The sequence below is a fragment of the Cygnus olor genome, chromosome 1 (genome assembly GCF_009769625.2).
Source record: "Cygnus olor isolate bCygOlo1 chromosome 1, bCygOlo1.pri.v2, whole genome shotgun sequence".
Classification (NCBI taxonomy): domain Eukaryota; kingdom Metazoa; phylum Chordata; class Aves; order Anseriformes; family Anatidae; genus Cygnus; species Cygnus olor.
In genome coordinates, this window is record NC_049169.1 from 11,688,808 (window position 1) to 11,703,569 (window position 14,762).

A 14,762-nucleotide genomic window follows, 5' to 3' on the forward strand; every position below is an offset into this window, starting at 1 on the left:
CCTCACTGACCAGTGCAAGTGAAGGATTTCCAAATCCTGTAGAGGACAATAGTAAACCTCTCTAGAAGGAATAGAAAACCTTCCTCTAAACAGAATGAGTTCTCAGGAGATCGTATGCATGCCTACCAGTCATAGGTAATTTTAGCAGGTTGATGCCTGCTGCTGTGCCAGCGATATACTGTGGCTGAGCAGCATGCATAGGCTCTTACCTAGAGTGGATAGTGTAAGAAGTGTCTACGTTAGAGTTTTGCTGTGGATCAAGAATGTGTTTCCAAAGCAAATTTCCCAGTCATACTTCCCTGTTCCCACCATGGACAAGTCCCACAACATCTGAACCAGGAATGCACCTACCGTGTTCCAGCTGCTAAGGGGCACTTGGTCCAAAAGAACAGATCAGAGCTAGAAATACCTTGAAACACACAGAACTTAGGCAATGCATCCTTAGCACCAGGGATTTTACCCCAAAAAATCTGATCACTAGCAGACATAGCCACATAGACAAATGACCTAGGAGCATAGGGAACACCAGAGACCTTCCAGAAGAAACAACAGCTCATGCTGCCATTGAGCAGGCAAGCCACTGTGGAACACACAAAGTCAGGATGCTATGGTCACAGGCTAGCCTACAACACCTGGGGGAAGGACTTAAACCACTCCCTGATGATGCCAATAAACAGTAGCATAGACACAACCTTCCTCGGCTTCTTCCTATATTTAAGGTGTATTGGGGGTGTTCTGTTCTGTTTTTCTCTAAAGCACATAAAAAGCACTTCAGGCTGGAATGGGTCTGGCAATTTCAGTTTCAGCTACAAGCTCTTTTACTATTAGTTTTTATGAATCCTTGAAAAGAGGTTCAGTTTTACTTCAATAGGATTACTGTCAGGTTGTATTGTAAGCAGTGTGAGTACATAACGTTTACCAACTTACCAGTGGACTGAAGAACCAAAATGTGAAGAGAAGCTATGGAATATACTTCTGAGAAGTTAATCTGAAGTCAGCTATCTTTTGTGTCAGAGACAATAGGATAAAACAGATTAACATAAGACAAAGTTTAGGTAGACTTGCTTTCTAAATGGGCATATACATTTTCTGAGAAAAAGGTTATATACCTAATTTTCAAAGCAGTCCAAATCTGTCTCCTTGGAATGTTTGGACTACTTTTCTATTCTATGCCTTTACAAAGAAAGGCTCAGTACCATTCCAAGCCATATGAATAATTAAGCAATAAATACATTGTCTATATTACAGGTCAGAGAAACAGACATTAGAAATGACTGAGGAGTAATAGTGCAATTTTGAAGACATCCTAAAGAGTAAGGCTGAAAGATTATCTCATATTCACTTGTTCTGCCACAGACTTTACAAGCAACTTGAAGCAAGACGTTTATTATAATGAATTAGATATGCCAGAAAACAGTCTTTGAGACATTCTATTGAAATCTGTTTCAGTCTTTGTTTTCAGTTATAGAATAATCACCCTATGTCATTTCCATTAGCAGAGAAGAACTTTCATTTTGTTCTTCCAGAAAATACCCTAGACACAAGACACCAAATTGCAATGCTGAGGGATGAAGTGTGATGAATGCTCTGACGTTTGTGTGTTTTTTTAAAGAGGATTCATATCCCGATCCAGACCAGGCTAATCCCTCAGGCTCATTTACTGCAGGAAAGTTCTATTTGAGTGGGAAATCATGATGTCGCCAAAAGAACTGCACGTGCTCCCAGCTACCCCAGCTGTGATTCTCATTGTGGAACGACTTCTTACACATCGTAATTAGCTGTGGATCTGGATCTTACCCATATCTTGTCTCTATGAAATGCTATTCCAGATAGTTCACCTCAAATAATCATCTACGGAAACAACGCCAAAAGGATTTTATGTTCTTGGTTAGAGCAAGTAATCGGTCTAGGAAATGAGGCAACTCCAGTTCAGGATGAGTTTGCTTGCTTTAAGCTAAAAGATTTATAAGCAGTCTGATTTTGGCAGTCCTCTAAATCCTTTCAAATCAGCTTGGTTTTATATTTCACAATCCACTGCCTTGGATCAGACTACCACCATTAAACCATCAGCAGAGAATTGAGAGGTGCCTTTCTCCATCAGCAGGGCAATGGTGACTGAGAACTGCACTTTTACAAGTGCCAGGACTGTGAAACCACATGATAAGAGTTGATAGTTGTGCACAAAACACTTAAAAATGCAACTTAGCTAGTACTCAAAAACACATGCCAAAATTTTCTTTGATCATACATGCAGCAAGGAGCTCAGAAGTTGCACAGAGGACAGCCAGAGGCTGCCCGTATGTCCATATGATCATCATAGTGAGACCATTACAGAAGAGAGATTTACTAGTAAGGATTATATATTGCTTTAAAAGGGTTCATTCTTTATCTCTCCATGTTGCACAGAACCGTCAGTCTCTTTCCATCTGCTTCCTCTCCAGAACATTAAAAATAGCATTCACAACAGAGACGTTAAAATCTTATTTTTCAGCTACAACAAATCCCACAGCCACTGGCATCCCCAGCTGCTTCCTCTTCTCCAAGATCCATTCACTGCCTTTCCTGTTACCTACCTCTTTTAATAATAATAAAAACAACAACAACAAAACACTAAATCAAATGCATTACTTGGCAAGTGCATTTATTGTCACAGTACATAAATAACTAGAGGGGAAAAAAAAACTCTAAACAAGTAGAAAATGTACACTTGTTCACAGTTTCATTAATCTACTCAGCTTTTACCAAAGTCTGTGTTTCATGAGCTAATAGCCCAAGATAGGCTACAGAGGGATTTCAGGCAGCCTGCATTTAAAAATAATCTGAAAAAGCCCCCAAATCCTTAAGTAGAGTCCCAAAACAGAAAAAGAAAACATGAATAACATTTCTAAACTCTGGAGAAAACATTTAATCATTGTGGTGCAAAATAATCATTGTATCACCAAGATTGTTTAGTATCCATGCTTTATTCTTCCCAATATTGTTGATATGTATCATGTATATAGTGACACAGAAAACAGATCAACAACAAAGAAGAATTTGGAAGAAAAAAAAAAGGGGAGGTGGGGTGGGGAGAACTTCTGTAAATTTGACCCATGAAATGTTTAAACCTAGAATAGGGCCATGAGGACATACCTGGGGAAGGATGGATATTTGAGGCATTTACCATATATCACAGAAGATCACAAATCTGGAAGAGAGGTAGGATTATGATAAAACACCTTGCAACATAGGAATTTTTTTTTTTCTTTTTTTCCCCAAAGCATTTCAAATACCACGGCCACAAAATTAACTATCTCCCTATTGAGCTGAAGATCCTCTAGTAAGCAGCAGCCAGCCACTGCTAGCTGAGATCTAAAGCAACGATCCATTAAGCAAACCATTCAAATGCCCCACAAAAGCACTGAGTTCAGTCATCTGGCTTTTACTGCTCCATTATTCATACCTGAAAACCAAATGAATCTTTATGACTCAACCTGCATGTTGATTATGCTGTTGCATGATTATGTGGCTCTGTGGCATGCCCTCCATGCTGTCTGACAGCGGAAATAAAATCAGATTTAAAAGACTAATGGATGTAGGAAGGTAAATGATGGCAGGTTGTTAGGTTCTCACCATAGCTCTGTATCTCTTTCAAAGAATTCAGTGCAGAGGGGCAGAATGATGCATCACCAGAGACCTACTGAGAATACAAGCGAAGAAGAGCTGGGCTGATACAATGGCTAACAACATACCTTATTTTGGTATAATGAAGTGCTAGAAACCTGTTTGCTGTGTTTCAAGCACAGAAGCCTGTATAGTCACTAACTACAGTATTTTCCCTGCAGAATACTGTCCCTAAGAAAGATCTGCAGTAAAAGTCCAGCTTACTCCTCCTGGGCCACTGCCCACCTAGGAAAGTGTTCTGAGGAGCTATGAGAATTAAAGCCAAAAGAAACCAGCTTCCTAGGAATTACCTTCTGAACCAAGTAGTAGAAACTCATGCCTCTGGAGCTGAATCCCAGTACAAATGGTTGGCAGTTGGGCAAAGTAATGCATTAGTGAGGATCTTTAGTCAAAATCAGATCAGGCAAGAGACTTGTGGGGAAGCAGCATGCCTTTGCACAAATGTAGTGTTCTGCTATCTAGATAAACTCCTGGTCTTGATGGTCTTTCCTTGATACGAATGAATTCTTCTAAAATGAATGCTGTATTCTGATTTTTATCTATCTTTCCTTGGTCTCATAGCATGGGGTAGACAGGGTTTGGGGTATTTTGGCCTATGGTAATATGTTTTTCTGTTTTCAAAAAAAAAAAAAAAAAAAAAAGTATAGAAAATTGTTTAGCAATCTACAGTCCTCTGCAGTAATATTTAAGCTTTGGGAATGGAAAATTTTGAAGCCTTGTTGAGATGATTCAAACTGGTATTTTTTGGTAAAACACTCATTTTGTATTCTTCTCCCATTCATCTTACAAAAAGGAAAATTCAAAAAAATCCTTTCCACTTTTAAACCCTTTTCACTTATAAATAGCCTTGCAATTCCAGATACTCAAGGAGAATTGGAAACTGATACAGGAAAGAATTGCAAGAATTATTGAAGGACTAAAAAACATATGTTGTAAAGAAAGTCTCAAAGGCTGAATCCATGCAGCTCAACAAACAAGAACTAGATTAGTCTTCAAGCAAGCTCTGTATGTAACTTTTTCCTGCTTGCCGGTAGTTCCAAAAATAGTTCATAAACTAATTTCAAACTGAATTAGATGTTGCAAGCTGTTGTAAATAAGATGGCATCTGGAAAAAAAAAAAAAGAAGAAGTATAAAAGGATGATTTTGTTACCATTTAAAGGTGAAGAGAGATGACAGCTGTAATGTTATGCAAGATAACACAGCTGGCTAGGACAATTGTTCAAGACATCGGCAAGTAAATTTGGCGTCTGCTTTGATTCAGAGCAAGAATCTGAGCAAACGTCTAACTCTGAGATCAGAGAGAATCAACGTTATTTTACTTGGTACAAAAATTGTTGTGAAAGAAAGCATGATCAGGATTGGTAAATGATACATACAGATTCTAACCCTTGTGGAAATAAGAGAACTATTTCAGAGTAAAAAATAAGAGAACTATATTCAGAGTATTTACTAGCCCAGACATGAAGGCACTTCTCTAATTCAGTCACCTCAGAAATCAGATTGTGTTTGAACTTTGGTACCCCAGTTGCCAGCTGAATAACCTTGCAGCAGGATTACAGGTAACACTATTAGTGCCATCATCTCCTCAATTTTGTGTATAGTGCTATCACCAAAAATCCAGCATAAATCTACTCCATAAATGAGTTTTTGAAATGCAGGCATAACACAATCATGCACATAATTGTTATTGGAAGCATGCAAACCTTTGTCACCTAATCATCATAATTTTAATCTTACAAATTATTTCCTTTTTGATCATTCCTTTGTTTCTTCTTAGATGTACAAGTTTCACTGTGTTTTAAATATGCCAAACTACCCTGCAATTGCCATGGGCTAATGGCACATACTCATTACCACATGCCAGCTGATAGGTGACCACAAATGCCAACACAAGGCCACGAAGATAAGGAAGGGACTGGAGCAACTCTCCTATAAGAAAAGGCTGAGAGAGCTGGGACTGTTCAGCTTGGGGTGATATTATTAGTGTGTATAAATACCTGAAGGAAGGGCTGTCAAAGAGGACAGAGATGGTCTCTTTTCAGTGGTGCCCACTGACAGGACAAGAAGCAATGGACACAAAATGGAGCACAGGAGGTTCCATTTGAACGTCAGGAAGCACTTCACTATTGTGAGGATGACTGAGAACTGGCACAAGTTGCCCACAGAGACTGTGGGGTCTCCTCCTTGGAGATCTTCAGAAGACACCTGGATGTGGTCCTGGGCAATTGGCTCAGGGTGTCCCACTTGAGCAAGGGCATTGGTACAGATGACCTCCAGAGGCCTCTTCCAACTTCAACCATTCTACGGTTCTGAGATCTGGGAAACTATTTTAACTCAAGATGCTGAACATTAAAGTGAGACAAACATTGTCAACAACTGCTCATTGTTTCCTAAAGTCCTTCTGAAAGTGATTAAACAGCAACTCCTTTTACAGCTTCACTGAAAGTCAGTTTATGCACACAAACCTTCTACAGCATTATCAGTTTGGCCTCAAAGGACCTTAACACTTGCACTCCGGTAGTTTTTTGTTGTTGTTGTTGTTTTTCAGATGGAACTATTTTTATGTCTATTCTCTTCATCAAAGATGTCAACTGTAACAGATAAAAACACCAGACCTATCGGGAAGCACTATCTGTTCTTCACTGCAATTCCATGGAAGACTAAAATGCTTCATTCTGCCTCCATTACAGCCCGTGGAAGCATTGTATTTCAGCACTGGTCGCAAAAAGGCTCACACCAAGCACTTCGAATGCTCCATTAATCTTCCTTTCTGATTTACTGGGGGGAAAATGAAGTTAAAAGCAATAGCTTGTCCCTATCTCCACATTTTAATATTTAAAACACTATAAAACTCATTTAACAGCCTCGGGATTCATCTTTTAGATCAGCTTTGAAATTCTACACCACTAAAAATACTGTTTGTGAAGAAAAACTCATTTAAGACTATCACACTGCAGTTATATTACCATTTTATTCTTTCTGACATGGCTTTTAACTAGAGGAAAACAGATCTTCTAGGGTGAAGAATCTGGGTATGACAACGTTTCAAGATTCAGTGTACAATACACCAACAACTTTCCCCTAGTGCCATCACCTTTTTTTGTAAAATTGTACTAAATCTGAGAGCATTCAAATACAATATTAAGAGATATCAGAGTAGCAGCTGCCCCCCGCAACCTCTGTTCTCTCCTATGGGGAGCATTCTCTTTCTCTTCCCACCTCCTCAACAGAATCTGGGGGCCTCTTCTGTATGGCTTTTTGCTGGGTTGCTTTTTATTCCTGCTTATGAAGTTCTGGCAGGCTGGAGTGAAGCCTTAAATGAGTATAATTGCCACCAGTGACATGTCCCTTAGATGTAGCATGCAGCTCAAAAGTTTTCAGGCTCAAAAATACCCTGAACGAACCTTAGATGACAGTGTGGAAAGGAACACAGCTATTTTCCTCAATATTTATAAGATCAGGCCTTCTGGGCTTTAAATACACATGCATCTCACAGCCTCATCTGGGAAACAGGTATGCAGCTGAGCGACTGTACATACCTCAGTGTGCCTCCTCCCACTTGGAGCTCCACACAACAAAAACAGATGCAAGCACATACAGAAGACTTCATGCCACATCACTCTCCAAGAGCTGCTTTCTTTCAAATATTGGACACAGCTGTCAAGTTCATCACAGAGTATTTTCTTTAAAGCTTTCCCAGAACATCAATCTCATATGCCTCACTGACTACAAACATCTTGAAAATGTTTTTAGTCTCAGTAGATGATATAGTTTATGACTTTCTCCCATCCCTTCCTTAAACAGACTCAGAAGGCCAGGGACTGACAATTTCATAAGGAATTAAGTTATAAGTAGAAAAACAAGGCAAATTAATGATATTTAAGCTGAAGCAATGTAACTTGACTAGGAAAGATACTGGCAGTATCTACAAGCAACAACTTCAGAATTTAACAAAATGTACTCACATTTCCACGAGCAGTATCTGACAAATTAGACTTTTTTTTTTTTTTTTTTTTTTTTAAGTAACATTTCTATAATTATGAAGGATTAAAACAATATTTTTGTTAAAGATTAAAAAGACTGGAAAGATCACTAGAAGTTGGATGTGATGAACTACTCCTGTTGACCTCCAAATATCTTAAGATACTAAACATCGGACAAATAATCACATTTTAAACACAAGTTCAAATACGCTTGCTACAATAGAGTCACTGAATATAATTTGTATATACTTTTTCTGGTTGTTGGTGTTCCATTTTATATTCTATATTATGCACTGTTGAACCTCATTTTCTTCTTAATAAATACACAAATATATAGAAATTTAACCTTTGCCAATTTACATCAAGTAAAATTTAATACTATTCTTCGTGGAAAATTATCTTGGTTTTATTAATAATGCTTTTGACAAAAGGTAAATAATTTCAAATTTATGATCTATGTAATCAAAATGGGAAAAATTACACCCTTGTTTTAACCCCCCCCCCCCCACACACACACGCACACACACAAATCCAGCATGCAAAACAAGTATAACTTAGTTTCATAGTGATTTTAGAATAGATTTGGCTTTTGTTTTTTCTTCATCCCATTTCAAAAGAACCAGTATGTTGAAACAGGAACAGTCTGAACTTGTGAGTGACTACACCTCAAAATATTTTTTCATAATAAGACATTACCGTTCGAGTTAAATAATTACATCTTTGAGTGTACGTGCAAAGCTAATGGATTATTTGTTTCAGTTTAGGCAACTGCTACTATATTCTAACACATGGCCTAGCCCTTCTGAACATAACTTGCTATGATTTGAAATGTCTATCCCACTCAGCTATTTGTACATTACAGTCTCACAGTGCCTTCTGATTCCTGCAGAAATGAGGACACTTATCTGTAAAAGGTGTTTGAGATGTGCCCTGTGTCATTCTGATCAGACTCTGGAAACTAAACTACACCTGCTTGGGTTCCTGATTTGCTACTTTTCTTCATCCTTTCCAAAATACACACGTGCAGTTTTAAGTACACTTACTAAATCAGCCTGCATATTCCTACATTACCAATGCAGACATTTGCATGATGTCTGTAAGCAGAATTAAATATCAGCATATACCACAGGACTCAAAGTAGCCATTCCTGAGATGTCCGCATGCAGGACAGCCCAACCATGAGTGGGAAAGCACACTGGCAACACCTCTTCCCAAAATTCTCTATCAATGGAGAGACAGACAGAGGAGGTGGGAGGATAAAGAAGTGAGCTGGGAACAGGAAGTTCTGTGGGGCTGCGACGACTTCCGTTGACAGCATATTTGGTCTTAACCATCTTTTGTTCCACCTACCTTTTGTTCCACCTACTGTCAAAGCAGCTTCTTTGCAAGAACTCTAGAATCAGAGCTGGAAATGGTTTTCTTACACTTATGCAACTTGAATTTTAAGATTCCTGTTTTTCAGAGCCCACAATACCAGCATTTTTTTTTTTTTTCAAAAACTACAGGTACCCCCTGGTATAGATAATGACTGGTAATTAAGATACTCACGTGTACATGATGTGTTCCCCTCAAGTTTCCAGTTCCTGTTTTGCCAGTCTCATCTTCCTCGTGAGTGCAATCTCTCACAAGCTATGAACTATTCAAGCACAAGCTCCTTACAGTCTTTTGTTGCACCTGCTACTTTTTTCAAAATGAAATAGTCAAAGAGTTGAAGTTTGCAATCCTGGCATTACTCTTTGACCCACAGGCTAATAGTTATTAATACAAGGTATAACAACTTCAAGAGACATCCACGCCATAGGATACCTAGTGTCTTGGTAGGGTTTCCTTTTTGCTTGATTTGAAACAGAAACTCATTTTCATTCTTCCCAATTCTAAATGCATACTTGCTATCATGCTGCTCAGCATGCTACAGATTGATTTCTTTCCTCCCCCCTAAGGTTTCACGTAGAATTTAAGTAATGAAGCTGCTAATTGTGTACATCAAAACAGGAGCTGAAATCCAGCAAACACTACTCTGTTCCCATACTATGATCCTGGACTCTGTAATTGAATGTAGTAACTACTTCATAGACAAAACAATCTTCTATCAAATTCAATAGGTAGCATCGTAAAGTCACATACCAAATGTTCCAAACATTTCCTCACAACTGACCTTCTTAAAAATAACAATGTTTAATGATGGCTGTGTTTTAGTTAGAGATTTCAACCATGGACAATAAGTTCACAAGACCCTGGTGGTTGGAGAAGCCTCCATCAGGCTATAATTCCCTATACATACTAAATTGTGAATAACTTAAAATAGTCTGAAGGAATACCCTGATAGTAGAAGGAGCTTCCTTGTTTAATGCTAGAAAAAAGCAATTTGCCTGGATACTTTTTTTGTGGAAAAAATGCAAGGAGTGAAGAACTGGAAGAGAACAGAGGCTCAGACTGGTGAGGCTCAAGACAGCAAGATTTACTCCTTTCTTTCTTTCTTTAGGACTCTCAGACTGAGAAGGAGCTCGCTGACAGAACAGAGATAGAGTGAAGCCCTATTATAACTGCAGTGAAAACTAAGCATGTAGCTCCCACCATTGCATGTAAGTCCTCTTATAGCTTTTCCTGGAGTGGCAGGTTAAGATGATAAACAGCTTTCATCTTAGGACAAAGAATGATCAACTCTGTTATCCACGATCCTCAAACAGTTTTGCCCAAGGTATTTAAGACAAGTCCACTGCAGCATGTACCAACATCAAAAAAAAAAAAAAAGTATATAGTTAAAATCTATGAAGCTCAGGCAAGTTCATATGATCAGTCAAAAGTAAGAAATATTCATATTGGCATTATTTCATTATCATCTAATTACAACCTAAAAAGGAGAAAGGATTTCTATCAACAGTCTGCTTAGTTATTATTAAGATCTGTTGGGCTGAAAGACGAAGCTAGACAAAATCAGAACAGAATCAAAGTATTTGTTTTCAGTACACATAATTATTAGAATATGTCAGCAAAATATATATATATATATATATATAACTTTTTATATCACATCACTATTAACATATACAGGAGTTCTCAAATTAAATTTAACAAATTAATTTCTATCAACAACCTAATTTTGGAAAGTTCTTAATGGATGTGATCAATTATATACTTGGCCTTTAATATTTGAATATGAACAATTTTTGTATAGGCATTTTATAAACCTAGACAAAGAACCACTACAGAGAGAGCATCCATAAGGAAACATACCAGCTGTCAACTCAGCAAGTCAGAAAAGACAAGCTCATCCTCCTGGACTCAAAAACAAAAGTATTTCAGAATTTTGTTCTGTGTTAAGACATAAATATTGCAGAAAATACCAATTATGAAATTCCCAAAATTCTCAAATTGAAGCTGTTAAGAACAGTAGTTGTGGAAAAATATTTAGGAACTAATCTGAAATGACAATTTTATGCTCATTATTGTTTTTCTGTTTCTTGCAAAAACCTTTGACTTTGTATCTTCGAATTTTTACTACCTAGTTATCTCTATAGGATGGATGCAGAAATATTTCTATCAGCATCTTTAAGGAAGAACATTTCTTTCAAGCAAGGCACAAAATTTAGATTTATTTATGCAATTTGATTAATCCCAATTTTTGTTTACATCAAGTACAAAAACCAACTTGAACGTAGGTGTAAATACAATTTCCACAAAGTAGTTCAATGAGATTTAAAATCAGTTACATATCCAGAACTGTAAAGCACAATTAAAAGCAGCCCAGGATATACAGATTGTTTACCATAACTGCTGAAAGATCTCAGTGTATGAATATACTTAACAACCTCCAGTAATAAATTAGAAATTCCTTTCTAACCTTTCATTTGAAACACACGTAATAATTCTGTACCTAAGAAAGGAAACGTCAAAGAATAAGAAGTACAGTTTTACTTAAGCTGAGGCCTAAATGAAACATATGCACAATTAAAAATTAAATAACAGAACAATGAGTTGAATATTTTGGTTGAACATTTCTAAGAACATATAAGCTACGATAATATAGAAAAATAGCAACAGATTCAAAGACTTATCCTAAAAGAACTTACAGTGTACTGTAGCTGCCTGGAATATTCTAAACAAGTATAGAAAATCATACTTCCAAGTTTGGTATGTTTGTATTTCCTAGACGACATACATTTGAGACAACCATCCATGAACTTATTTACAAATAGAAGCTTATTTCTTTTAAAATAGGTATAAAAATCAGTTTTGGCACTAACCATAAGGCAATGGATGACAAATACCTAAGATTGCAAGTCACATAATGAAAGCCCAACCAGAAGAAAATCATAATCTTTAACTTATTATTTAAAGAGAATGAGACTTTAAATATCACTAAATTTAAAAAAATCAGTATCTGCAAAGTCACTGAATCACCTTACTGAACATAATGAAGATTCTTTTTTATATACAACAGGAAATTGCTTTAATTCATGAAAACATTGTGCCATGTCTAGTTGGAGAACTTAGTATTTCTGTGGTTATTAAATTGTCAAAATAGTTTTAGTTTTATTACCAGAAGATAGCAAAGAGTTAAAGGAGAACACAATTTTAATTCTCAAGAATAAAAAAAAAAAAAATCATATTACTCTGAAGTCCTGCCTTTGTTAATGGCATTATTTATAGACCATTCACTCCAGTGAGTAAAGACCACAGTTTTTTGTTGTTTTTTTATTTCTACAAGTATATTTTTAACAACTTCCTTTTTGCATTTCCATACGCTTCAATAATAGCTGAACCTTAAAATTCAATTTCTCAGTGTTGCCACATTTGTGCTGCAAAGACTGCAAACCCAGATTTCATAAGCTGTGGATTTAAGTTTTAAAAATATTTTTTTATTTACCCTAAATTTATAAAAACATTTTTTCAAAACTTAAGGCAAAAAAAACAAGTTTTATTGGTTACGTTTCTTTAAACGTGAGCAGGTGTATGAGGCTGTTTAAATATCAAAAAAGCTAACGCCATATACAGTATTACCAACGAAAGTAGTAAGGCAGCATGCACCCTCAAGATGAAAAGAAAATTTAATTTTACAAGATGTTTAAATAATCCAAAGGCAAAAAGTGTCTGTCTCCTCTAATAGTATCTTCATAAACCATGGAAATTTTAGAGGACACCAAGTTACTAAAATATTCCGTTCAACGTTTATACAAATACATTACTACAAGTTTACATACAGTCAAAAGACATCTCAGTGTTACCTAATTACTTAAATTTACAAGACAAACATAAATAAAGCTGTTAAAACAGGCAAGTACAGTACTGATCTATCATTCAGCACAACATATTTTGCATTTCTTTCAACTTGAAACCAATCAGATTAGAATTGTGCGAAGTCGTTCTTCAAACCTAAAAATAAAATAAAGAGAATTAAGTATATCTATGCAAGTTTCACACAACATGGGCATGTTCCAAATGCCTAAGTCCTTTTTTCAGGCATATAATTTACCAATTAACAATCTCTTCTCTGTTCTTAGAATAGGCCACAGTCTTTAAGGTTATTTTTAATAATGACATCAGTTACAGCATCGAAAACAAACTGCACATTTTTTGTATCTGTGGCACATGTGAAGTGAGTGTAGATTTCCTTTGTGTCTTTTCTCTTGTTAAGATCTTCAAACTGACATTGAATGTAAGCAGCTGCTTCTTCGTAAGTGTTTGATCCTAGAAGGAAAAAATTACTCAGGTTTCAAACAGGAAGAACAAGATGTATATTATATCTTTGATTGAAGTTATTTCCAAATAGTAACTTAAATAAATAGCTACTTAAACCTAAAAAGGAGTATGCTGATTTAAGTAATTTCACAGTCCCTGCTTTACAACAAAATGTGTGGGAAACCCTCTGGACACATTTTTAATAATTATAGGCTAAGGACTGCAGGAAGAGTATTTACTGCAGTGGTAGATGGAACAAATCATTATTGAATTAACACTGTTCCCTAGACTAGGATATTTTGCTTCACTTTCACTTTTTATGTTTTTAACAGGTTTGTTTATTTCTACCCAAGGTCCATTAAGTTACAAACAAATAGTATATGTATTTCTCCTAAGCCTTTTTTTTTTTTTGACTAATTTAATATTTTCCGTACAATAGAACAGTCTAAAGTTACAATGAAAATGATACATAAATAGTCTAAGACTCATTAAATAATCTTTTGCTATGTATTTCCTGAATAAGCCAACTACTTGTAATATGTACGTATACTCTCCCTTCAAATAAACTCTCATATATGCTCAGGGATTTCTGCTCGGTGAAAAAAAAAGTACAAAAGATAGGAGGACAACAGAATAAAGAATGGGCTAAACAGATTAGGTTGACAAGCACTGCAGCAGTAACGTAAACGCTATCAGTGGACCAGCATTATTTCATCTAGTTGAAAAGATTAATCTGACTTCAGCGCTATTTTATTTGTGATTCATAAAAAACATTCTACCAACTTAAACTGTATTTTACTGAAATAATTTGGACACCTAGAGTTATTAAATTCCTCCTAATTTGTACATCAAAAATAAGGAAATTACTTGATATCTGCCCATTCCCAATACCTGCATATTCAGGGTAGCAAATAGTGAGAGGACTCCTCTTGATTTTTTCTTCAAAAAGATCTTTCTTGTTCAGGAAGAGAATAATAGAAGTGTCTGTGAACCATTTATTGTTGCAGATACTGTCAAACAACTTCATGCTTTCATGCATCCGATTCTGTAATTTGGAAAACAAAACACAAACAAACAAAAAAAAATCTTACTGTATTTTATCAGACTTCAGTAATAAAATCAGGATACATATTTTTTGTTAGCCACAAATTAACTAGGTAAGTTGTAAAACTAAATTTCCAGCATGCAGAACCATATTTTACCAAGAGAAACACAGAAAGGCCAAAGAACACTTTCATGTACCTAATGATTTTGAAGGTTTTTTCCAACATAAATGATTCCATGATTCTGTGAGTAGGGTTTAAGCAACTACTTTTTGATTTTTCTTTTCTCATTTCCAGGCTTAAGTTTTTTCTAATATGATAGAAATTTTTAGCGTGTTTTGACATTTTGCAGTAAGGATATTATAGAAAGGTTTCCAAGTAACCTGAATTTGC

General features: G+C 36.1%; 1 protein-coding gene across 2 annotated transcripts in view; it reads right to left on the minus strand.

The window, feature by feature from the left end:
- Positions 1-11,219: 11,219 nt before the first annotated feature.
- Positions 11,220-14,762, minus strand: part of GNAI1 (G protein subunit alpha i1) — a 37,405-nt gene continuing 33,862 nt past the window's right edge. Inside the window, exons 7-9 of one of the 2 annotated variants that reach the window (XM_040548695.1) lie at positions 14,218-14,371; positions 13,121-13,335; positions 11,220-13,020 (exon numbers count right to left, since the gene is read on the minus strand). In XM_040548695.1, coding sequence (XP_040404629.1) covers positions 13,145-13,335; positions 14,218-14,371 — 345 coding nt within the window. In that variant the 3' untranslated portion in view covers positions 11,220-13,020; positions 13,121-13,144. Of the gene's footprint in view, positions 13,336-14,217; positions 14,372-14,762 lie in introns of both variants that reach the window. The other variant, XM_040548691.1, reaches the window with a different exon arrangement.